Source organism: Anolis sagrei, chromosome 3 (assembly GCF_037176765.1).
Source record: "Anolis sagrei isolate rAnoSag1 chromosome 3, rAnoSag1.mat, whole genome shotgun sequence".
In the NCBI taxonomy this organism is placed as follows: Eukaryota; Metazoa; Chordata; class Lepidosauria; order Squamata; family Dactyloidae; genus Anolis; species Anolis sagrei.
In genome coordinates this window covers 214,503,624-214,531,096 of record NC_090023.1, presented here as the reverse complement: position 1 = coordinate 214,531,096, position 27,473 = coordinate 214,503,624, and the positions used below count along the sequence as shown (strand labels likewise).

At 38.6% G+C, this 27,473-nt stretch overlaps 1 protein-coding gene across 2 annotated transcripts in view; it reads left to right on the top strand.

Annotated features, from left to right (window-relative positions):
• WBP1L (WW domain binding protein 1 like) overlaps positions 1 to 27,473 on the top strand; it is a 61,249-nt gene that overhangs the window by 18,124 nt on the left and 15,652 nt on the right. The window contains exons 1-2 of one of the 2 annotated variants that reach the window (XM_060768304.2): positions 10,198 to 10,461; positions 23,150 to 23,252. In XM_060768304.2, the coding sequence (XP_060624287.2) occupies positions 10,435 to 10,461; positions 23,150 to 23,252 (130 nt within the window). In that variant the 5' untranslated portion in view covers positions 10,198 to 10,434. Of the gene's footprint in view, positions 1 to 10,197; positions 10,462 to 23,149; positions 23,253 to 27,473 lie in introns of those variants that run through there. The other variant, XM_060768303.2, reaches the window with a different exon arrangement.

Here is a 27,473-nt window from a genome sequence, read left to right as displayed (position 1 = left end):
TGATGCCAAATCTGATGGAGCATTAACTAAAGTAAATCATTCAGTAACTAGCGAAGAGTCATTTTTAGCACTCTCCCTACAACAGAAAGGTATGGATTATTTCCACTACTTGTGATCACTGGACCTGTGCCTAGTTTGGAAACTCCAGTTGGTTCAAAATATGGCAGCCAGATTGGTTACAAGAACATTCAGAAATAAGTTTTAATATGCATTCATATTTTATAGAATGTTTACAATGATTATGTGTTTTAATCATGTCGTAACCCGCCTCGAGCCATGAGGAGAAGTGGGTAAGAAATACTATTATTATTATTACTACTACTACTACTACTACTACTATGTCCTTTAGGGACCAATTTTGACCTTAATGCTGTAGCACGATCTTTCAAGACCAGTTGCAAGTTTATTATTGGCTAAACTGTGGTTCTTTTCCCTTGGCCTAATTTTCAAAATCCTCTTACATATTCTTGAGAATGTGCTTTTTTCCCTAGCAGATGACTTTGATGGGAAGGAAGGGAGGGACAGTTATTCTGCTTTGTTTCTACCCCCATCTACTGCTGGCATGTGGTCCAGGACAAGGAATGCAGCACTTGGCAGAAGAAAAGGTCATCCACCTCTACCCTGGTTCAGAAATATATAGGGAATTGCGTTGCATAGTTTCCCCAAAGTTATGGAACTTTTTCTACAAATTTTTCAATACTTGTGTTTGTTTAGAGCAGGGGTCCTCAAACTAAGGCCCGGGGGCCGGATGCGGCCCTCCAAGGTCATTTACCCGGGCCTCGCTCAGGGTCAACCTAAGTCTGAAACGACTTGAAAGCACATAACAACAACAATCCTATCTCATCAGCCAAAAGCAGGCCCACAATTCCCATTGAAATACGAATAAGTTTATATTTGTTAGCATTGTTCCTCATTTTAATTATTGTATTGTTTTAAAGTATTTTTTACACTACAAATAAGGTATGTGCAGTGTGCATAGGAATTCATGTGTGTTTTTTTTTCAAATTATAATCTGGCCCCCCAGCAGTCTGAGGGACTGTGACCTGGCCCTCTGTTTAAAAAGTTTGAGGACCGCTGGTTTAGAGCTATCTTGTTATGGATTCCTATGCATTCTACTTTGTATGTGGTCCAGCAGATAAGTCATGTGTAGCAGTGAGGAACATGTACAGTCCATGTACTGTATCTCAGAGGATGTGTCCTGGATATTGCATGGATACGTCAAACCTTGGATAATAGTGAACCCTGTTGAAATGAAGGACTTTAGGCCCCAAAATACCATAGAATCATGATGGACTGCCTAGAAAATGTTTGAGATTATGTACTTTTGGATGTGAATAAATGAAACTGCTGATACCAGTCCTACAGTTGTGTGTGTGTGGGGTGTGTGTGTGTGTGTGTGTCATACTGCATACAGGCAGTCCCCAAGTTACAAACAAAATAAGTTGTGTAGGTTTGCTCTTAAGTTGAATGTATATGTAAGTCAGAACAGGTACATTTTTAAGTGTACCTCCAGATATAGATAGATAGATAGATAGATAGATAGATAGATAGCTTTGGATAGCATAGGGACGGGTTTGCATCCCTGTGGTGTTTGTTTTGCTGTCTAGGCCCCTGTTCCGAAGATTTTGCCTCACTTTCTGTTCCTGTGATTATTAGATTTTGAAAAATTTGGCTTGTGTGGAAACAAGGATTGGTGATAAAGCTTCCGTGGAGACACCTTTTCCACATGATAACTCTTCCAGGAGTGAATTTCCCTTCCAAAGGGCATATTTCTCTCACTTCCTGTTGTCTCAGCCCCACTCTTAACCATGAGTTAAGTCAGATGTTTGTAACTTGGGTACTGCCTATATAGGATAAGACATTTGTAATGTGAGTTGTCTATATAGGGATTTAAACCATTATTGTCAACTCTTGGTATATTAGTAAGCTTCTTCCCTCTTGTGCTTCAGCTTACTACATAATTCATAAAAAGGTGCTTTACATGTATAGGATCATTTGGGATCAGAATTGTTTACAAGCAGTGTTTCTCAAACTCCTCCTCCTCCAGGTGTTTTGGGCTTTGAGTGTCAGAAATCCCTGCCAGCTTACCAGCTGATAGGAATGGTGGGAGCTGATGTCCATAACATCTGGAGGAGCACAGTTTGAGAAACACTGGGTTACACAAAAGAATGTGTTTAAGATATAAAATGAAAGAATTCTGGGGGCCTATCTGCACTGCCATGTAATGCAGTTTGAAACTGCGTTATATGGTCAGTGTAGACTCCTATAATGCAGTTTAACTAGAATTAACTGCATTATATGAGTCCACACTGACCATATAATGCAATTTGAAACTTCATTATATGGCACTGTACATGAGGCCTGTTTCTTGCCAAATAATTGTGGTTCTAATAGTGAACAGGTGTAAATCAGGGAGCAGTGTTTTGTGCCTGTGAATAAATGCTGGAATAAATGTCTAGAGCAGTATTTCTCAACCTGCTTAATTCTGTGACACCTTAATACAGTTCCTCATGTTGTGGTGACCCCCAAATATAAAATTATTTTCATTTCTACTTCATAACTTGGCACTTGGAGTGCTTCTGTGAACTGCCCCGGGTATTGTTGTTGTTGTTGTTGTTGTTGTTATAACTGTAATTTTGCTACTGTTATGAATTGGAGTGCTTCTGTGAGCCGACCCGAGTAACATCATTGTCATCATTATCATCATTATTGCAATTTTGAATTGTAACTTAAATATCTGCAATTTTGCTACTGTTACGAATTGTAATTTAAATATCTGATATGCAAGGTGTATTTTCATTCACTGGACCAAATTTGGCACAAATATGCAATATGCCCAAATTTGAATACTGGTGGGGTTGGGATGGGGGGATTGATTTTATCATTTGGGAGCTGTAGTTGCTGGGATTTATAGTTAACCTACAATCAGAGAGCATTCTGAACTCCACTAATGATGGAATTGGACCAAACTTGGCACACAGAACTCCCACGACTAACAGAAAAGCCTGGAAGGATTTGGAGGCCGTTGACCTTGAGTTTTGGGCGGTAATTCACTTACACCCAGAGACACTGTGGACTCAAACAATGATAGATCTAGACCAAACTTGGCATGAATACTCAATATGCCCAAATATGAACACTAGTAGAGTTTGGGGAAAATAGACCTTGACATTTGGGAGTTGTTGTTGCTAGGATTCATAGTTCACCTATGATCAAAGCATTCTGAACCCTACCAATGATAGAATTGGGCCAAACTTCCCACAAAGAACCACCTTGCCTCCCTCCAGCCTCACATGCTCTCCCTCATGTGCACATGTGCAGCACGCCTGCTCCCCTCTCTTCTTGAAATCTCAGAAACAGCCCCCCTTGCCTGAGAGGCTGGCTGAGAGGCTGGCCAATCACAGCAGAGGAGGGCTTTTGGTGAGAGGATTCATCTGTTTCCAAAAAGGAAGCGAAGGACAGGTGGAGAGATCTTTAGCCTTCTCTGCCAAAGGGGTTCTAAGACCATCAGAAATATATGTTTTCTGGTGGTCTTTGGGAACCCCTCTGAAACCCCCTCACGATCCTCCCAGGGGTCCTGACCACCAGGTTGAGAAACTCAGGTCTAGAGAAAGGAATGTAAGCTGTATGTTTTCTTTCCCTTGCACAACAAGCTTGAGCCTACTTTGTATGATGTGGGTATCTTCTATTTAACAAAGGTGCATACGTTTTCCTATCCTTTCCTTATTATAGCCTGGGCAGTGTACAGTACTTCAAGTATTGGGAATCTCTAGAAAGAAGGAATTGCTTACTAAGTGCAAGCAGTGTCCTGACTTCATGCACAGGTTTCACACCAGGTTTGTAACTTCTTGAACTCCCTTTTAAAAAAGTTGGCCTGAAATCTCTTTAAAATTGAAAGAGAAGGGGAAAACTTGACAGCCTATGATAAATATGTATTCACAGAGTCCAGCCATGGGAGTGGCAGGCCTTCCAGCCTGGCATGTGACAGGCGAGAACAGCTGCTGATTTAAGAGAAGCACAAAAAAGATTACTGAACTTTTAAAGCAGAGGTATAGCAGAGTTAAATTTAGATTACTTTTTTCATATCATCTCTTGTCCCTTTGGAACTTGCTGTGCTCCATTGCTCACAAGAAGACAAACTGTATTTGAGAAACAATTTTTCACTGGTATGAAACTGAGACGAGCACTAAGGCTCAGCAGAAAAACCCATCTTTTGAATAAGCAGCACATTCCTTCTGGGCTTCCAACAGTTGTATTCCATTTCCTGGAAAATGTTTTGGGTTTTTCTTTTTTCTGTGGGTTTCAACTGCAGAATCTCCCAGTTGTTTGGGGAGTCTATCTTGTAGTCTACATAAAAAGGCTTGCAAGCTGCTTTATATTGGAAAGCAGGGACACTACTAGGCCATAGTGCATGAGGATTTTGCCCTATATATCCCAGAGCATCAAGTATTCCTTCTGGGACTGTTCACCACATTTCCTAATTAGTTTCTCATAAGATTATGGTTGCATTGTCTTCAGTCCAATAGCTTATAACGACTGTTGATCAGATACTTCCTAAATTTGCATAAGTACAATCCCCATTCTCCTGGGACCAGTACCCATGATTTCACCTATCTGCATCTGACAATATAAATATATACCCTCTCTAAGAATTTTCTAGACCTTCTAGACAATTCGATAGTATGATTCTGACAAACATTACCATGGAGTTGCATTGGAGGATCTAACAAGTACCTGGAAATGATACCACTTTTGGAATGTTCTAGGTCTTCCAAGATGATGACACAGCTTCTTTGGAGGCTTTTAAACAAAGTCTGGATGGCCATCTGTTGGGGGTGCTTTGAATGCTATTTTCCTGCTTCTTGGCGGGGACATGGACTGGAAGGCCCATGAAGTCTCTTCCAATTCTATGATTCTATGGCTACTTTTTGCAGAAATTGTTCAGTTTGCTATTATTCGCAGTTTCCTGTTTCTACAGTAAGTATTGCCCATAGATATGGGAGTTGTACTGCATATATAGTGATATATATGTTAACATACAGGTTTTATTTCCAAGAAATCTGTTCCTTGACTCTTACATGCCTAGAAGTGCCCTAGCAATACAATGATTGGAAAGCTACGCTTGAATTCCTTTCAGATTAGAATACAAAAATTACATAAAGGCTGACTAGTTTACTACTGAATTAGCTCTGCTGGGGAACAATTGCTGGTCTATAAAAGTGATCAGAGTCTCATCATCTGATGCGAATATGGGAATAAGGGAATAAGGTCAATGGAGTAATGCTTGAAAATAGATGCCAGTCAAGGAGGAGTCTTAAAGATGAAAGCATGAGGCATAGAGCCAAGGTGATAACCAGTGCAAATCTTTCAAAAGTGGTATATGTTCTCATCAGCTTGTACCTGTTAACAAGTAGACAGTGTCAATCTCTAATGCCTCTGAACAGGTTTTCAAAGGACGTCCAACACAGATCTTGTGCAGTCTGTGTTTTGTAGATCAGCATAATATGAATGTAGTTATGGCTCTTTAACAAAAATATTGCTGGGGAAAAATCTCTGCAATACATCCCCATGTTTTTTTAAACTGAATGTGGCTGTCAATCTGAGCAGCCAAGTATAAGTGCTAAAAAGCTATTTTACTATTAAATATGAATATGACAGCTAGAATCTGGGCAGCTGCATTTGATGGGTCCTAAATAAAATTTAGTTTCTTTCTCCTTTAAATTACAGGATACCATTTATATTTGAAATTTAACATTGTTTAAGAAGATATTTTCTGGGAGTTTTGTGGAGTGTTGATATTGGAAGCTCCAAGGCCAAATCTTAACTGGAACTCAGGACTGGAAATTTTGTTTTTGGGCTGATGTCAGTGCATCGTCTCATGTCGTGCTCACTCTATGCAGAGATAATAATAATAATAATAATAATAACAACAACAACCACAACAACTATTTTTCTACAACAACAACTATTTTTCCACCCCGCCTCCATCTCCCTGAAGAGACTCGGGGTAGCCCACAAAGGGACATGCCCAACAAAACAGGTTAAAATAAGCATTAAAAAACAAGCAATATCAAACATCAATAAAAATAAAAACAGACAACATTATAAAAATGATTAAAAGCTAACATGGCAGAGCAAATAAAAGTGCTGAGATGAGGGGGGTTTTTGGACTTCAATTCCCAGAATCATCCAACCAACTCTGTTACTGACTGGAGGATTCTGGGAGTTGTATTACAAAAATAACAGTAACAAAATTTGAAAAAACATTTCTGTTCCTGGTTTGAAAGTGTTATTTCTTGCAGTACTTACTTTGAAAGTAGTTGTTGTGCTCCAGAAACTTTGTTTTTGTGGTTGCCACGAACTGTGTAGAATTGGTTGAAAAACTATAGCAAAATATGCTGCAGGATATGCCGCAAAAACAAAGTATTTGCAGTTTAGAAACTTTTTACATGTTTTTATGGTATAACCAATTAGGAAATGACATTTATAACCCAGGAACAAAAACTGTGTTACATAGTGTAATCCTTCCAAGCCTAAATATAAATCTCTGGAGGTTTGATTAAGGGTTTACTTCATGGATCTAATTTTAGTGATGCCATTTTGTTTAAAGTTAGATACAATTATCTGCTAGCTTCTTAATAAATTAAGATTTACCTAACTTCCTTGGGTGGATCTTTAAAGCTTTATACGTACACAGTAGAATGCTTAGGTGCTCTCTAGACATTTTTCATAGGTTCATGAAACAGCCCAAGCTGTTATGATGGAAATAATCTAAAAAGTAGTCATATTTTATTTGTAAAAACACAAATTATTGTAGGATTATGTTTCGCTACCAGATTATCAAAGTATATCTGACAGAGATAAGTAGAACATGAAATAACATTCTGCAAAGTGGAGTCTTCAGAGATCCAGCTCATGAGGCTGGTTTTTTCAAGGATATCCTATTTGGGGCACCATCTCATTCTAGCAACTTCTGGAGCCATTAAGCACCAGTCCATTATTCATTTGAGCCCCTGATTATGCTTGGTTCATTTTTAAAACTGAATGTTACAGGATTACAAGCATCTTGTAGGGCTTGGGTTAACTCATGTTTTCCCCTGTTTGAGGAACACTCAATTAAAAACCTTTATAGTGGACCTGTGCCAAAGGATCTAGAGATCCTTTATTTAAAGATCCAAAAGATCCCCCCAGGGAGGAAGCAGCCAAGCTTTGAAACTGCAAGGTTATCCAATGCTAATCAAGGTAATCAATTGCATCATTCACACTTGTCTCAAACAGACAAGAGTTCTTTCTCCCACACTGGACATTCCACATATATATAAACCCTACTTACTTAGTCTCCAACAAACCTCAAAACCTCTGAGGATGCCTGTGGGTGAAATGTCAGGAAAGAATGCTTCTGGAATATGGCCATACAGCCTGGAAAACTCACAGCAACCTAGAAATTACTATAAGGGACATATTAATCAAATCCACACATAATCAAGTCTGCAGAAGTTGAACCTCCAAATGTGGAGGACTGACTGTAATTAGTTTTCTGACTATATGATATTGGCATCTAGCCTTCATTGAACAATTCTCTAACTGAAATACTTTGGGGAAGTGATATCAAATACATTAAGATACATTCTGTCTCACATTTCACTGAGAAAATGGCTAATCAGAAAAGGAAATGAGTTAGTCTGGCACACTATTGTAATACTTGAATACAACCAGTTTTGGGGGGAATAAGTTTCATTCAGCAAGAATAACAAAAGGGAAGGCTCTCAACCAAAGGTCCTGTAGTAGTGATCCAGGACTGAGAGTGGGTACTTTTGCAATAAAGTTATCATATGAGGATTTTTCAGGGTCATCAATTAGTATATTTGAGTGTAATGGATCCCCCTTCCATCTAGCCCTGCAGTTCTAACCCATGGACTACTATCACTCTCCCTGCCCTTCTTTGTCCAATTAATCCCTTCCTGGATTGCATATCAGGCCCTCAAGGTGACCCCTTGTATGACCGGTAACTGTCTTAATTTAGTAGGCTCCTTGTGGTAGGCTTGACCTGACACCTTATCAAGCTTGATGGGAATAGAAAGAGACAGTTGTCAAACAAACTAACAGTTGTAAAATAAACAATAATGTGGAATTTTATTAAGACGCAGAAAACTGCACATTAATATGTGAACACTTTATTCACTCACACCTTCCCAAAACCAGAGTCATTCTCTCTCTCTCTGACTGACTCCTTCCTGCCTCCCTGAAATCTTAAAGCTCCATCTAGTCAAATCTAACCCTGTCGTCCTTTGATGGGGAGAAGCCTCTGGTCTGGAAAAATTCTCCCCGCAGCCTCCTCCATTCACAAAGTTCCCTGAGCCAATATTGCCTGCTTTCAGATAACTTGCCCTGCTCCGTCCTTGCATTTGGATTCAAATTCAGATTAGGAATAAGTACAAGGTGCTACACAGAAAGAACTGACAAAACCATTTCTGAGTAATCCTTGCCTAAGAAAACTTTATGAAATTTGTGGGGTCACCATAAGCTGACAGGTGACTTGAATGCATACACACACACAAAGAAAATATAGTACAGGCATTCTCTGAGTCACAAACTTCCAATTTACACCTTACTCATAGTTAAGAACAGAGGTGAGACAATAGGAAGTGAGAGAAATCTGCCTCTAAGAAGGGAAACTCACTCCTTGAAGAGTTATCATGGGGAAAATGTGTCTCCACTGAAGCTTTTTCACCAATCCTTATTTCCATAAGACAAATTTTTCAAAATCTAATTATAATAGAGACAGAAAGTGAGGTGAAATCTTCTGAACAAGGGCACAGACAACAAAACAAACAAGCCCTTTCCTATGATATCCAAAGGTTTGGTGTGTGTATGTATGTACGCGCGCGCGCGCGCACACACACACACACACAACTCAGGGACTGCTTGTACCCAGAAAATGTGGTCTCTTGAAACACTTTCCTTTCATTCCTTTGAACTTGCTGTGTTAAACCAGTGAAACATCTGCCTGGGTCCACATTTTGATCGTATTTGCCAGTAAGTTTTGACTAGTGTTGCTTTTGTGTCATTCAGCACTCTGATAGATAATAAAAGTTGGCAGTGATACCAATATAGTCTTGTGTACCTGTAAATTTTGTGACTTGAATCTTGCTCTCATACTGGATATTAAATGCGCTTCCACATCAGATAGCTAGTGGGCTTCATAGTGAATTTTATTCCATTTTTAAAACAATGCAAGATTTAGCATGTTTTATATCTATTGTATCCCATTTGTGTGCTTCTGTCAACACCATATTGCATATTTGGGCATTCTGCCAGGTGTTCTAGAGCCAGGATGTACTGTACACTCATATTTACATGATACCTTGACGCATGTACGTAAACTATCTTGACAGGAGAACAAAATCCATGCAAGTTAGAAGAGGTGTGTCTTGAACTGACTTTTTGTATAATACTAGCTGCCCCCCTGCCACGCTTTGCTGTGGCCCAGACTGGGCTCTGGAATATAAAGTAATGAGAAAGTGTTGGTTTCTAATATATGTAATTTCTTTATGCTTGTGGGTAAACAGTATTTTTTGCTGTTTCTTTGTCAGTGTTGATGTGGCTGGTTTGCCCACCCTGGAACATGCAACATACCATTGTCCTTCTTTAAGGGTCCCTTTCAAATCTATGATACTATATCTCTCTGTGTGTGAATCATATCTATCTATCATCTATCTATCTATCTATCTATCTATCTATCTATCTATCTATCTATATCGATGGCTGGATGGCTGTTTGTCAGGAGGACTTTGATTACGTTTTCTTGCCCTGATGAAGGGAGTTGGATTGGCTGGCCTTAAGTATGTTTTGTTGGTCATGGGGGTTCTGTATGGGAAATTTACCTTGATTCTGTCGTTCGTGGGGTTCAGAATGCTCTTTGATTGTATGTTTACTGTGAATCCCAGTGACTACAACTCCCAAATGTCAAGGTTTAGATTGAAATATTAACTGGGTTTTTTGTAGTCATTGAATGACCACAATGCTTTTGTATTGATTTTTGCCTTCTCGTTTCAAGTGGTTTCTGTTTGTTAACTCCAGTGCATTTTCTCTAGCAGAGCAGGCCTTGTTGAGTTGTTAATCAGCAGCTGTCTGAGGCTTTTTTTCCCCCTTGCGGCGCTTCTACTGATGTCACTTCCCCCTTGGCAAGCGCTCCTCCGGCAGCTCTGCTGCTCCTGAGATTGGTCACGGGGAGGAGAAAGAGAGAGACAGAGACGGAGGGAGTGCATGCTGCTGTGGCCTGGGACCCTGTTTACTTAACATTCCCAGCCAAGGAAGCCCGGGTTTAAATAGGATTGCGGATGCAGTCCATCACTATCAGATGAGGAAATGATAATTGTGGGATTTGAGACATTCTTTTCTTGAAATCCTTTTCGTGGATTATGAGAATGCAGAATGCCTTTCCTTTTGGGGCTGCGGCAGGTAACTTGTTCTTGGTTTTTCTGTTATTGATGGTTAGAGTGAAGAGTGTGAGATTTTGCTGCTTTTTCAAACAAGAAGTTTCCTTGCCTGGTCAAGTTAGTGATTGCAGCAAAATCCTCCCTCTCACCTCCCCCACCCTTTGTCTGTGTGTGTATATGAAAAGGAGATACTTCTTTTATTTGACATTGAACTTTTTTTCTGGCAGACAGGTCATCATGGAGATACGATTTTTCCTCAGGTTGTATTTTGTAGCTTTCTGTTCTGGAATTTTTTAATTTATTGATAAAAATCAATATTTTAACATTTTCATTTTTTTAGAGAAGGCTAGCATTTCTGTTTTTCTTTGTGTGTTGACATCATTCTGCTTTACAGGCTGAAAATGGAAACAAACACTCTGATGCTTAAAGATGTTAGAAACATATTTCTCAATTTGTGATGCTTTGCTGAAGTCTTTAAAGCATTGCTATTTTTACAATTGCTAATATAGTCTGATATGGACTTCTCCTTGAGTGGCATAAGATGGCACGTGTGATGCAAATTCTGAAGTTTTCTTATCTTTGGAGTCGTATTCTGTTCCTGTTTGCTCTAGGAGCAAAATGTGATTTCTTGCTTTTATCACATACTCGGTTGAAAATAAGAAGTTTTGGGGGAATATTGAGTATTTAGCTGCAAAACCTATAAAAATATTTTCATTCTATTGCTATTCTATTTCTATTTATGTATTACAGGTTTTACTTTCAGTAAAATATTTTATAGGAAGTGCCATGGCTAGCCTTACTTTATCATTGACTGATAAATTTTTAACCAAATCTTTCATCTTGTGTAAAGTGATTTTAGAAACGAGGCAAGAACTACCTCTAGTACAATGACCTTTTTCAGTTGTGATGTAGGCAAAGTCAGCTGAATTTCACATTATCTATAAAGTTCTAGATAAAAGTAGAATTACTGTGTGGTCCTTGCTTTCCCAGAGAGAAAAATTCAAGGATGCAACGGTAAGATCAGAACAATTCAAGTTTTGGTTGATATGCTAAGGTACCTAAGAAATGTTGAAATTTCATTAAAATTCTTCTAAACCATGTTACATTGAAATTACATCAGCCACAGATAGTTACGTGACTTGAAAATGATATATTCCATGCATATCTCCTTAAAGGAAATTTGGGCACCTTCTGGCCTGCTATTGTATTTGTTGCTGTTAAGCTCTTGTTTACTGACAAGCCAAGTCTCAGAGGAGATAAAGCAGATAATGAAAATAGTTTGTTTAGTAATCATTATTTAGGTGTTTTTTGTCCAGAGCACCTTATTGCTTAATATTTGCCCTTGTCTATTGTTTGCAGATTCGAATTACCTCCTTTTCCAGAAGCCAGTTGATGTTTCTCTTAACTGAAATATGCATATGTTATTATGTTAAATATAAGAAATAGCTTTTGAGAATGAGAGAATGAAGTTGGCAGGTGGCTGACTGGATAGTCAAGGCTTCAGCATTCTGATTATCTTTCAAAGTCACATACTTTGTTTGCAAAACTTGTAAATATTCTGCTTGGGGATCTTGAGACACTTTTATTTTCCTAGAAGATTTTCCAAAATGGAAGCTTATTGCATTTCTAATAAATGAATTGTTCACATTTTCTGGTTTTGACAACAGAGCACCAGAAACAATTGCTGTATTCATTACTGTCTATTTGAACACATAGCAGTTTCTTTCCACTATAAACAACTCTGCCCTTTGTCAATATGATCGGCACTCTATTCTGTGTAAGCTCCTGGTTTAGTGCTACATTATTACATTTTCTGATTTCATAAGTTAATTTGTATGGTTGAATGTTAGAGATGTAAATGATAGAAACTTTAAGTCATGCTGAAAAATGGTAGAGGCACCCAGAAGAAGGAATTAGCTACATTTGCCTTAGGTTTCCTATTGACTTAACTATAAGCAAATACATTCAAGTTATTATTGGATATTTTTCTTTGTTTCAAGACAACTGGCTTTTTTGAATGAGCTATGGTACATTGCTTAAAAACTGTCAGAGAAATATGAATGTCTTAAACAGCAACTCTTGGTGGGGTAGTATGAAGTGGTGAAAGATCCACCACTGTTTAACTTCTACCAGTTTATTCTAGACAAAATGACAAATGTTTAAAGGTATGTTTGCATGACATAGAGCAATGGTTCCCAACTTTTTTTTTGACCAGGGACCACTTGACCAAAGACCACTTTGACCAGGGACCAGTCTCCAACATTAGTACCAAAAGGGCTACGAATCTGTTTTTGGTCAATTTTAGATTCGGTTTGGTTATTTGGGGTAACTATGATACAGAACATATGCCATCCAGTAGTCGCCATCTGCTCACCTCGGCATTTTAATAGGGTTTTGTGAGACCAGTTGTGCTTGTTGCAACAATGTGGTAACAGTGAGGCCGCGAACCATATTTTAGTTCTTGCAGACCACTGGTGGTCCATGGACCATAGGTTGGGAACCACTGACATAGAGGGTATTTGTCGTTCAAGTTCTTCTCTTTTGGATAAGGAATGCTCAACCTGTATTACCAATGAAGACTTTCCTTAGAGTGTTCCATAGGTATACTATATGCCTTGAGTGAATGTGGAGCCCTTTTGTCTCATGCTTGCTTCATTTCATGGCTTCCTGAGAAGTGTAAGATTGCTCTTCCTGGCGCATAGCTTAAATAAATACATTGTATATACAGATGTGAAAGCATTAATATATTATCTACATAGGTTTCTCTGGAAACTTGTAAAGTTTTTCTAAACAAGGCAGATAACATGCCTTGGTGTTAAGCGGTTCAAACTGTACCTTACAGTAAATCTGAAACAAGGAAACACCTCTATGAATTAAAGTAATTCTTTGGAAAACACAGTGGTGATTTTTTTTTGTTATTATTAACGTGTCAGAAATACATCTGCCTTCTTTTCTTTATTTATCCACTACATTAAATTGAAAATAAGGTGTGTAGATTGTGTGATCTTTTGGTGGGAGGAAAGAGAATTAAAGATGTGGGTGATGCTTCTGAATGTATAAAGTTATGATTTTGCAGCAGTGAGCACCAAATGCAGTGGCCTGTGGACAAATTTTTCATACTATGGTGAGCTGTACTTCTTGAATTTCAGCCATAACTCCACTCAAAAATTGCTGGAAGCGTAATTGGAGTTTATACATCCCAACTTAGTTAGCCAATTTTCAGCTAAACCCTTGTTTTCATTTAGTTTTAAAGGTAGAGTTAAGGTGTGTTTAGAAGACACATACTGCTCCAGGCAGCAATTTAAAAATGTTATATGAGTATTTATTATTCCCTCCACATCCCACAAAATTTTCGCAGGGCATTGGTAGCTCTGAAAGGACCAAGAAGAGAGAGTTGCTCATGAGCTGCCAGTTTTGTGGGGAGGACCAAGTACTACCACTGCCATCCAAACTGCAGTGAAAGAAGAGATCTACATGTGAAGAATGTGGCCATCTTTAGTGCAACTACCTTTCCAGGAAATCTATGATCCCACTTTAAGATATTTGGCCGTTCCACAAGTTGTAATTTGATTCTGCATCATTACTTAACATGAAGGAGCAATGGCCATTTTTGGAGGCAAAATCTTTAAGAAAAATAACATTTTAAATTATACATTTCCATCTCAGTGATGGTTTATAAGAGTAATGCAATCAGAATATCAGATTGGCAAGAAGTAGCATTTGCAGGTTGCTCAACTTCATTCAGCATTCAGGATTCCTTAAGTGTGTATATCTGAGGGGATCCTTTATTTCTAATGATGCTTTGGTTCTTAGTAATGCATTTTGTTAGCCAGTGTTTGATTTCTGAAGCAGATGGAGTTAGCAGCAAAGTTTGGATTTCTCAGCTTTGCCATCTTGAACACATTTATTTATTTATTTTATTTAGTATATTTATATACCGCCCCTTTCAGCCTTCCGGCGACTCAGAGCGGTTTACAAGGCAAAAATTCAATGCCATTAAAAACATAAATGCAATATACAGTATAAAAGATCAACAACAATAAAATCATCACATTATAATAAAACATACTTCAATCGATGCTCATTAAAACAATGTCCAGTCCCGTCATATAGTTGTTCCGTTATTATATCCGTTACTCAGTATTCACAAATACCTGTGTTAAGATTCTTCCGAAATGATAGGAGCGAAGAAGCCGATGTAATCTCCCTAGGAAGTGCATTCCATAGCCGAGGGGCCACCACTGAGAAGGCCCTGTCTCTTGTCCCCACCGGCCGTACTTGTGATGGTGGTGGGACCGAGAAAAGGGCCTCTCCAGATGATCTTAAAGTCCTTGCAGGTTCGTAAGGGGAGATTCGTTCAGACAGGTAAGTTGGGCCAGAACATACCTACTATGCCTGATTTGAAAAGCTAATCAAGATTAGACCTGGTTAGTACTCGGATCAGAAACTATCAAGGAAAATGCTACAGTTTCATTTATTGGGGCAGAACTAGGAAGAAATCTTGACTGAAACCTGACACTCAGAGCTCATAGAACTTAGCCCAGTTAACCAATACACAAGGACTTGATCCTTTGTGATCTTGAAAACTAAACAAGGTCAGCTGTAGTTAGTACTTGAAAGTGAAACCACCCATGAATACTGTACTGTGGTCTATATTTCAGAGGGAGGAACTGACAAAAGTACTTCTGAGTATTCTTGCCTCAGAAAATTAATGAAGTCACCATAGATTGACACACTGACGCAGTATAAGACTGTTTCCCATGATCCTGTGTCCCCATATCACACTGTCCTATCCCATCTGTGCCTCTGGGCAACGTTGCTCAGCATTTCTTTGAATCCAGTTCTTCCCAATGGAAAAGCTGGATAAGGAAGCATTTCTCTCCTTTGCCTAACTTTCCTGTTCCTGAACAAGAAACACAGCTGAGCTGTGTGTGTGTGTCTATTACATGTTTGTACACGCATCTGCATGTGCTCTGGTTTGTGTGCTCACAGTTTTAGCCACTCCTGTTCCCTCAGCAGTAGGTGATGTCACATTACCAGTGGCAAAAACAACAAGCAGATTTATTGAAGTCTAGACATCAGTTATGTTTTCTGGATATCATATCCTTTATCTCTTCTCAGAAGCTCACAAATACATTTTCAGCTAGCCATACCGTAGGATGAGTTGAAAGTTGGTGATGTTCTTCATTGTGGTTCTCATGAGGATTCTCATCTTTTGAATGTTAAGATTTTAACTGAGATCAAGCCCCAACAATGCCTGGTACAAAGAAGAATTTTAGGACATATCGTTTGTTATAGAAGAACCTAAATATTTTCATTAATAAATAAGCAACATGTAAAATGCAAATCAAGGCCTTCCATAGAGATATGTGAGAACACTGTAGCTGTTCAGCAAAAACTCTTGTCTGGAATAAAGTGCTATCCAACACAATACATTTATTTAGATCAGGGTGTTGTTGGAGATTAATCAGTTGTGTCTGTATTTTAGACAGTTTACTGCATCCCATTTATTTATTTACTTTGTTTTATATCCCACCCTCTCATCCTCGTTGAGCGGCTAACATACAACAACATATGGCAACAATTTGATGTGGGCCCAATTCAAAGTGCTGACTTTGGCCTATAAAGCCCTAAACGATTCAGGCCCAACATACCAGTCTGAACGCATCTCCCCTTAGGAACCATTGAGAACCTTAAGATTGTCTGGGGAGACCTTGCTCTCGGTCCCGCCTTTGTCAGAAGTACGAAGGCAGGATGAGAGACAGGGCCTTCTCAGTGTCAGCGCTTCGGTTATGGAATGCCCTCCCTAAGGAGATTAGACTGGCTTCTTCATTCCTAACATCCCAGAAAAAACTCAAGACATGGCTGTTCAAGCAAGCATTTGCAAATATTGAGTAACGGACATAGGAAAACGGAACAACTATACGATGGGACTGGACAATGTTTTAATAAGGATTTATCTACATATGTTTTATTACTGTTGTTAGGATTTTATTGATGTTAAAGTTTTTAAATTGTACTTGTGCTTTTGTGGCATTGAATTTTGCCTTGTAAACCACCTCGAGTCGGCGGAAGGCTGAGAGGGGCAATATACAAATACAATCAAATAAATAAATAAATAAATGCATATAAATAAAACATATCAAAAGTTATACACTAATCTAAGAACAATAATGTGAAATAAGATATATCTAAAACAATTTCAATGTCCACGAAGTGCTTATTGGATGATTTTCATTGTTGGGCTTTTCCGGAAGCATTGTCACCAGTAGGAAAATGATCCTTGTGTGAATAATTGTTGGCACCATCAAAAATAGAAAATTTAAGTTCCAAAGCCAAATTTCCCTTTGTGATGTTTGAGAGTTCACCCTGTGTTCACCCAAAAGATACTAACAATTCCATGTCAAGACCTAATAGGGGGGAAAAAGGAAGCTGACTAGTGTTTGTCCATCCAGCCCAGTATTGTCTACTCTGTAGTCTTTGGCAGAGGCCGTTCACAACACCTGCTACCTTTTCCTTTCAATAGAGACACCAGAAATGGAGCCTGGGGTTTTCTGTTAGCTGAATTGCTAAATTATACCCTCTTAGTTGTAGTTGTTTCTCAGAAACCGTTTTTAGTTTTTAAGTAACATGTCTATCTGAATATTTAGGGTGAAAGACTAGTGCAATGATATAATAACTTTGGGAGTATGTTCATTTCAAACCACTGACAAGAAACTACCATATTTTGCTTCTTGTGCTACTGGTTCCATAGAAAACATAGCATGTATTATTATAGGGCTACATATAGGGCTATTACATTTCTGCACAATCAGGCAGATATAGCTCCAAGGACAAAGTGATGATAACCTAGAAGTAATTTCATTGCATTGTCGAGAGATTTCTTGACCAGAACCATTGGGTTCTTGTGAGTTGTTTTTTTTTTTTTTTTTTTTTGCTGTATGGCCATGTTCCAGTAGCATTCTTTCCTGACGTTTCACCTGCATTTCATTGTCTTTCACAATCAAAGTTCATTTCTTCTTAGGTATGTTTTTGTATTGAAAGAGGCAATATTCTGAATTATGTTTAATTTTTATTCTGTAAAATTGCTAATGATTCTGTTTTGAAATTTGAGAGTTTGATTTGAAAAAAGTGTTTAAAATGTAAGTCCCTCCCAACTCTATGATTCTGTGAAACTACTCAGTGGACACACTACCAGGAGGGATATGTGTTGTCTGTAAACTGGTATAGTCTGGTCGAGTAAGGGCTTTTCCAGCTTCTCTTTTTTATGCTTGCAAGGAAGCATATGCATAAAAATGAAGAACCATTTTAATTTCAAGCCATAGTTTTAAGCTCTAGTTTAGTTTACAAAAGTGATGGGCAATTTGACCAGTCATGGGCCAGATTTCTATCCCAGGACGCCTTCAGAGGCTGTATAGGCTGCCAAAAATACTCCTCAACCTGGAAATTCTACTTTTGGTGTTATATACTAGATATTTTAATATATTTTATTCAGTTTAAACAGTACTTGGCAGTCCTACAGTTCATTTAAAACAGTGGTCCCCAACCTTTGGGCCTCCAGGTGTTTTGGACTTCAACTCCCAGAAATCTCAGCCAGCTTACCAACTATTAGGAACTGTGGGAACTAAAGTCCAAAACATCTGGAGGCCCAAAGGTTGGGAACCACTGGTTTAAAAGGTGGATCTCTGCTTAGGTAGATAGGCTTTGAGGAATGCAACTTCTTGTTTTTGCCAGAAGAAGCATCATCTGTGAGGCTGGAGACCATGAAACAGACTCAGGGCCATACATTTCCTATTCTAGTATTGAAAAGGACTCAAGTTATCTCCTATTCCTTGTTATCCATCTGGAATGTGCTTTACATGAAAAGTTGTAGTTCTGAGCATTGTAAGATGCCATTTATTTCAACCACAGTTATTACATAGTTTGGCTGCTGTTGCTTAATAATGTTTAACTCTTCTCTCTCAAAAAAGACCCATGGTGTTTATAGCAATCAAAATAGATTAAAATGTGGTATACAAATCTGAAAAGAAGAACAAAATTATTTTCTTTTGCCGTAATGTAACAACTGGGTGTTTTGAGTTTCTGGGAACTGTTTTGTCAAAATAAGGGAGAGATCGTCTGTTGGTGTTCTTTTGGAGCTCTTATGCCTGCTATCTTCCCTCCATCAATACCCCATTGCAATGGTTAGTTTTGAAAAGTGCTTTGTCACAGCACTGGCAGAGGTTCAAGCTTGATCTGGACAGTACAGAATGTGACTGCCTTGTTTATTGTCCAGAGACTCTTCTTTCTGGATCATTTTTAAGAGTCAGAGGGAACTCAGTAGCAACTGGCATTTCATGAGCCACAGACAGGCTAGAGATATACTTCAGTCTTAATAGGAATGTTAGCAACAATCATACTTCAGCAGTTGTTTGACAACCTTCCCAGTGGGCTTCCTAGATGTCTAGAAAATTTCCCAGTAGCTGAAAAATTAATCTTCAATATGTTTTTGCCAGATTGTTTATCCTATTTGAAAAACAATATGATATATGGAGAAAAGGTGATTTCAGTACATGCTGATGAAGCCCATGTGGTTTCTTTGAGCTTGTTATGGATGAAATTGAGAAGTTTCTCTTCTTTAGTATAAGAAGATGCAAGAGGTGTTTCCTCTTTTAGTAACCCATCTTTGCACTTTGATGTGGACATTTTGAAAAGGAAACCAGATGTCTCCCTTTTTTGCCGGGTGCTAACTCCTATTGGGGTAGTGGATGTTGGTGGGAATGTTAATACTGATATCCATGTCTCTGGATCCAAAAATAGACTGCATCTCCTTTAGGAATAACAGACTATGTGGCCTTATTTACACGAGACAAAATTGTGATGGAAATTTCAGAGGAAAGTGTGAAAAAAGCCCTTGTAGGTATAGGTGTATACATGTTTAAACCTCATAGATGAAATAATTTAAAAGCAAATATTTTTTTCAAGAAGAAAAATAGAGCAGTGTTGTGTATTAATATTATTTTGGGTCCAAAATTGGTATTGTCTTACTTAAAAGGTAGATAAGTAGATGTCCACATTAATTTACTACTTTGTGTATGAATGTGCTCTGAATGAATTAAGGTGACCTTTTCCACAAAAATTAGAGATTAATGATTAGAAACTACATATTGTAGTTATTGTTTATTAGTGGAATGGAATGGAGTTTTATCTCCTGAAAAAGATAGGACTTTTGTTGAAGCAGTCAACATACCACAAGGTAAATTACCAAAGGTGTGTTTAAAAATGTGAAGACTAATATTCAGTTAATATTTAGACTTTTTCTTTTGGGTTTGATGGACAAACTGTTAGAAAGGAACAATGGAAGAAAATATCATTTTATGATAATAGTTGCAAGAATATTATACAACCAGAAATGGAAGACAAGGGGTTTTTTTTAGAATCCAAAGAAGACTAATTAAAAGCGATTGATTTTGCGGAAATGGACAAACTATTTATTTTGATTAACGAAAAACCATTAACAATGTTTTTGAAAAACTGGAGCCTCCTGATTGACTTTTTTAATCAGGAAGAGGGCAATTTGATAGGTGTTGGTTTTGTTAATTAGCATGACTAAATGTATAGATGAAATATGACTTACAGTGAAAGTAGAGAATTCTGAGGAAAAAATATGCCTAGAGAAAAAAGGATGGAAGTAATCATTTTTCCCCTATTTCGTTAGTTGTGTTTTTTATCTAGTCAAGTTGTGTGTTTTGTTCTTTTTTTCATTTATAGCATTTCTGCTAGATTTTATTAATTTTTAATTGTATGTAGAATTTTATTAAATAGACATGATATGTTGCATGATTTTAAATAAAGGGTTTTAGGGTTTTATTGTGTTTTAATGATTGTTTTAATGCTTATGTTTTATTCTGTGTGGGGGGTGGGTTTGGCATCAAATTGTTGCCTATATATGTAAGCCGCCTTGAGTCCCCTACAAGGTTGAGAAGGGCAGGATATAAATGCAGCAAATAAATAAATAATATGTAGGGGAAAATAGTGGACACAATGCAGCAGGAAGTGTGGAAGAAAGAGTTAAAAAGAGCAGGATCTTCTGTCTGTTGTCTGTGGAGGGACAGAAAAGAAAAAGAGACACGGTAACCTAATAATAGGTACATTAATATTCTGTCTTAATCTGTCATCTGTAGGAAACTCTTACTTCTCCAGGAATTAGCTTCATTAGATGCTAGAAACATCCATCTAGACCAGGGGTGGCCACTGCACAGGAGGCGGAGTGTATTTTTTAGCCCAATGGTTCTCAACCTGTGGGTCCCAGGTGTATTGGCCTACAACTCCCAAAAATCCCAGTCAGTTTACCAGCTGTTAGGATTTCTTGGAGTTTAAGGCCAAAATATCTGACTACCCACAGGTTGGGAACCACTGCTCAAGGCACTGCTCAATATAATAAAAGCAAGGTGGTAGCAATGTCACTTCTAGCTTTCCTTTTGCCTGATATTTGGGCAGTCTTTAGCTTCAGTGGCTGCATTTAGGGATCCCAAGGATCACAGGATTACCTTCAGTTAGACAAGCTGAAAGGTAATTAAGTGACCAGTTCTGTGGTTTCTAGCTTTGAATATGTGTTAGTGGATTTTAAATGTGATTTTTAAAATACTGTTTATATTTATTTCTGTTTTAATGTTTGCATATTTGTATATTTTAAATTGTATGTTTTTATGTCAAGCTGCTTTGAGTCTCCTCCAGGAGAGATAAAGTGGGGAATAATAATAATAATAATGATAATAATAATAATAATAATACATCACATAGTCCTAGACACTTGGGAAGTGTCTGACGTGTGATCCAATACAACAACCAGCAGAGTGATCTTGTTTGCTGTGTACTAATCTTATTGTGTTTCAAATAATAATAATAACAATAATAATAATAATAATTCCCAGCTTCTGAAGTAGGTCAGAAGGTAGAATTACTGATAGGTCTCTTGAGTGATTTCCAATACATCATAGAGGGTTTTGAATGTTAAATTGTTTATCAGCAACCACAACCCCCCCCCCCCCCCAACCAATCTAGGCTGTTCAGGTAGAAGAAAGCTCAGTGAACCAGTATGAGGAGTGGGCTTCTGTGCAGCACAATTATGCATATCAGGAATATCTTTGTTCCTTCTTTCTGAAAATAGGTGCCCTCACTGTTGAGATACTGTTTGGCTTTGATCAGCTTCAGGATTCTAGTAAGAAAACAAAGTATTTCACCCAAACATTATTTCTGCCATTAAGTCTCATGTTGATATAAAAATAATACCACTGCTTCCACCTTGCTTTTATTGTGTGTTGCATATTTAGACTAGAGCAGACATCTGTTTTGCTTTCTACAGAGTTACAGTCCAACTGTGACTTCATCTTCAAAGCAATGGAACAAGACTCCAGAAATTACTAGAACTCCCATATTATTTCTGCCCCCACATTACATCCTGGATAGGAAAATTGGTCCTATTGGGTGTTAGTTGTTTTCCATCTTTTAGCTGTCCAAAAAGCTGGCCTTCGTGAACTGTTATGTGATGACGATAAAATATAGCTGAATTGGCTTCCGTCCTGGACTGTAGGAGTATTCCAGGAACACATTTTATTGGAAAGCTTATTTTATTTTAAACTGAACTGTTAATTAGGCAAACATTGTTTCATACCAGAATTAGATAGGTAGTTAATGTTACTTGGTTACAAAAAAGTTCACAACATGAAGCCTCAAAATCTCACAAACATGAAATAACAACATTGTGCTTGAAACATACACTTTAAGTACATCACAGAATTCTCTGTGTTAAAATGCTAAAGTTGAAATATTAAATACTTGATTGATCTCAGTGTATTGGGCATAAACGCAAATACCTGATTGAAGATCAGAAATACTGGTATTTTTCTAAAAACAGCTCATCTCTCCTTTTCGTTTAGAACAATTTTCGTTGGGGAATCTGAAACCCCCCAAAAACAGGATTACTAAAGTTTGGAACTTCTGGGCTAAATGAAGCAACGTCTGCGTATAGTGCAAACATCCAGAGATGTTAGTGGATGCTAAAATGCTAGATTCTGTTACTAAGGCTCCTTCCTTATTTCCATATGTTCCTGTAACAGAAAATTTACCCATTAGCCTCTTGTTTACCTCTCTCTCTCTGCTTCCTTCCTTTTCCTGTTTCAAATTCTTTGCTAAAAGGAGCATAATAGAAATATTGTCGTCTTATCCTCTATTTGCTCTCATGATTTTCTTTTTGCAGTGCAGTTTTTGTGTACTGTTTCACACAAACAAGGTTTTGTTTATGTTCATACTGCTACTATTACTGTTGTTGTTTGTATGTGTGCATGTGTGTGTGTTCTCCAGCCAGAATTGTTGTTAGTGAGATACAGTAGCTTCAGGAACTAACTAATGCTGAGAGAAATGGAAATGTGTAATTTTTATACTGTGATAAAGCTTTGGGGTCTTGTGAGTCAAAAGGCTGGTCTCTCACTAAGTTATTCTGTTCCATTTAATGACATCTGGGAAATCTGGGCTTAAAGATATGGTCATTGAAGTTAGAAGCTTGGAATGTTTCTCTCAAGTGGGTCACAGGCTATCTATGACCTTGAACAGGTAACCCTGGGTTAATACATACCTCACAGGTAACTTAAGGCTTAGTGTTTATTTAAAGTACATAGTTTTTCACATTTTAAAATGCCGTTTCATTAACGTATTTCTCTCTCACATTCTAGGACAAAGAAACTTGCCTAGGAATCAACAATCAGAGTTATATTTGTGAAACAGGCCACTGCTGTGGACAGTCTCAATGCTGCAATTACTATTATGAGCTTTGGTGTAAGTCTCTTCTCAGTTTTTCTTTTGTTTTAAATATGTCTTTGCATAATCTGAGCCATGTCTGTTCTGCTTTTTTCTTTCTCCAACATTTGAAAATAGTTAGTGATGCTGTTCAATTCCTTGCTAAAATTTCAACAAAAATAATTATCAGAAGTTAGTTCATCCAGGCTCTAGGCCTGCATATAGGAAAGAAATTCCTTTGATTGTACTGATGGATAACCACCTTTGCTGGAAATAAACAGTTCTTCTTACCGTTGTGGTGACTTTCAGTGTCACAAGCTCTGGTATCCTTTTCTACCTCCTGTCAGCTTTATATCTGTATAGCTCCACTTAACTGTCTTTCTACTTTCCCTTGATCAGGTAGTTCCCAAAATTTGACTGTTGGGTGCCTTGGATGTTTATTTCCTCTCCTGCGTTATTTAATATCTATGTGAAGCCATTGGAAGAGGTCATACAAGGTTTTGTAGCTTACCAATGTCATCAGAATGCTGAACATACTCACTTCATATCTCTTCCTTCTTAGAGAGACAGCAGAGTCCTTGAACAGGTGTTGGGAGTCAGTAATGGGTGAGGTTGGTCAACTTCAAGCTCAGGCTAGACTGGACACTTAAGCAGGGATGTTTATGGATAATGGACCTATCAAATCGGGGTCAGTGTTTAGTACAGTCAGCCTTCCACATTTGTGGGGGCTTGGGGCACAAGACCTCAGGTGAAATTGAGAAATGGTGAATGTCTCTAGATTCCCTCACCAAACCATATTCAACACACTGTATGTAATGATACATTTGGCATGATCATCAAGTTCGCAGTCGACACCAAATTGGGAGGAGTAGCCAATACTCCAGAAGACAGGAGCAGAATTCAAAACAATCTTAACAGATTAGGGAGATGGGCCAGAATTAACAAAATGAAGCTCAACAGGGACAAATGCAAGATACTTGTTTTAGGCAGAAAAAATGAAATGCAAAGATACAGAATGAGGGACGCATGGCTCGACAGCAGTACATGTGAAAAGGTTCTTGAAGTCCTCATGAACAACAAATTAAACATGAGGCAACAATGTGATGCAGCAGCTTTAAAAGCCCATGGGATTTTGGTCTGTGTAAATAGGAGTACTGTATAGTGTCTAGATCCAGGGAAGTCACGCTACCCCTCTATTATGCCTTGTTCAGACCACACCTGGAATACTGTGTCCAATTCTGGGCACCACAGTTTAAGTGAGATGTTGACAAGCTGGAATGTGTCCAAGAGAGGGTGATTAAAATGATCAAGGGTCTGGAGAACAAGCTTTATGAGGAGCGGCTTAAAGAGCTAGCCTGAGAAAGAGAAGGCTGAGAGGAGACATGATAGCCATGTATAAATATGTGAAGGGGAAGTCATAGGGAGGAAGGAGCAGGTTTGTTTTCCGCTGCCCTGGAGATTTAAGATGCGGAACAATGGCTTCAAACTACAGGAAAGGAGATTCCACCTGAACATTAGGAAGAACTTCCTAACTGTGAGAGCTGTTCAGCAGTGGAACTCTCTGTCTCAGAGTGTGGTGGAGGCTCCTTCTTTGGAGGCTTTTAAACAGAGGCTGGATGTCCATTTGTCGGGGGTGCTTTGAATGCGATTTTCCTGCTTCTTAGCAGGGTGTTGGACTGGTTGACCCACAAGGTCTCTTCTAACTTTAGGATTCTATGATTTCTCCAGAAGTCTCCCTCAATACTTTTACTATGAGCTTCACCTTACCGACCAGTCTATAGTACCACTGGCAATTGCCCAGCATGCAGCTTAGGATACTTGACGATATGCACTTTGATCAATGTGAAGACATGCCTATAGCTGCCCTGAACTTCCACTCGGGTGTCTGACTATCCTCACTGCCTTAACCATCTCCTCCTCCTTTTCCTCTAGTATCAAGGAATAGGCAGTTGCTGGTAGTGTGGATTTTGGGACAGGTGGGAAAGCCAGACAGCCATTTAGCGCTACTGGTAGGGTTTCATCAGAGTGGGCAGGTTGCACTCGGCTTTGTATCAGACTTTGCTGATCTGTAGCATAGCACCAGCCGGTCAGGCTTCTGTTTTGGGCATGTCTTCGGCCATGCCTTGCCCATTCTGGAAGTAGAGGCACACGGAGGACAGAGGCAGGGGGAGCAGTTGGGTGATCACACTAGCATCAGCTTTTGCCCACATTTTATTTTTCTTGGCCACATTGATGTGGCCTTTACTGACATTGTTAGTGATGTAGGCAAGCAGAGTCAATAGCAAATAATCCACAAAAGTTTAACTTGCAAATATGGAGGAATAACTGTATATACAATCATTGTACATTGCTTGGAGTGCCAGATTGTTGAAATTCCCACAGTAGTAACAGTATCAGTATCTTATAGCAAACACACCTTAAACATTAGGAAACCTATAGCATAGGGTTTTGTGAACTTGATCCCCATTCAGCAGATTTACAAAAAATGCTACCATGTGTGAGTTTGAGACAGAGAAATATTTGTTAGATATTCCTGTAGCTAATCACTCCCAGACACAGACACACACGTACGAAGTATGCCTGGTAATAGCAATACTATATACTTATTTCTTAGTTGGAACTGTGTGGGGTGGAGACAGGTTCTAAAATGAGAAAAAGTCAATTTGCCTCCTGAAATGGAAATGAACTGTGATTGCATTGAGGTGCATTTCAGTTACTACATATGTATCATCAAAACAAGTTCAATTGTAAATCCTCTCTGTTGGTGATGAATATTAAAATCAAATTATTTCTGAAATTAAGCTTCTGATCTGACTGCTAATCCATTCTCCCTGCTATTCCAATGGTCTCTATGACTTAGTAGCTGATTCGATTTAAAGGCAGCATAAGTGATATGAAGATCTTGTTTTGTTAGGAGAGTCGTATAATTATATATTTGAAAGGTATGCCAAGGACCATCTAATCCAGTGGTTCTCAACCTGTGAGTCCCCAGGTGTTTTGGTCTACAATTCCCAGAATTACCAGTCATTTTTTTGTTGTTCATTTGTTCAGTCGTTTCCGACTCTTCGTGACTTCATGGACCAGTTCATGCCAGAGCTCCCTGTCAGTCGTCACCACCCCAACTCCTTCAAGGTCAATCCAGTCACTTCAAGGATACCATCCATCCATCCATCTTGCCCTTGGTCGGCCCCTCATCTTTTTTCCTTCCATTTTCCCCAGCATAATTGTCTTCTCTAAGCTTTCCTTTCTTCTCATGATGTGGCTAAAGTACTTCATCTTGGCCTCTACTATTCTTCCCTCCAATGAGCAGTCAGGCTTTATTTCTGGAAGTATGGACTGGTTGGATCTTCTCGCAGTCCAAGGCACTCTCAGAACTTTCCTCTAGCACCACAGTTCAAAAGCATCTATCTTTTGAATCAGCCTTCCCTATGGTCCAGCTCTCACATCCGTAGGTGACTATGGGGAATACCATTGCTTTTACTATGCGGGTCTTTGTTGCCAGTGTGATATTTCTACTTTTCACTTTTTTATCAAGATTGGTCATTGCTCTCCTCCCAAGAAGTAAGCGTCTCCTGATTTCCTGGCTGCAGTCTGCATCTGCAGTCACCTTTGCACCTAGAAAATTCATAAACATTTCTCATCTGCAATCTGAAATGGTCCAGTGCTTCTACCATCTCACTTTGCTGATAAATAATGTAAAGCAATTTCATGTAGATAAAACAGAGACAAAAAGTAGTGGTAGTTATAGGTCCAGATCTCTTCAGTTCACTCTGAAATGTTTCAGTGCTGCCACTACTTTGGCCGTCTTATTCATCTCTCCTTTTCAGGGATCAAAAGGAGAGGTGAAAGGAAGTGTACAAAGTTGGAAAGCATTCTGTTACACCCTGTGAAAAACTATCCAAAAACTCCACAAATTTCTTTGTAGATTCAACTAACTGGGCCAAATAGCTGGCTAATAGGGCCACCGCCTTTTGCTGCATTTGTAATAGTATAATACTTGTGTTTGTTGCAAGCTTGGACAAAATACTGCTATCCAAATTAGTTTTTACTTAATATGCGTAAGGTCTACAGAGCAACACTTTCTGGGAATTATGAAAGCTTGTGCATAACAAATTATTTGGGTTTCTTTTGAAAGTGAAACGTCAGCAGATTTTGATAGATGGCATCATTACAGGCTGCTGTGTAGCAATAGTGTAGCTCATCACATGGCTTGGTTTTAAGTGGGTTTAATGGAAGTGAGTGGCTGTGTGATTTGCCTTC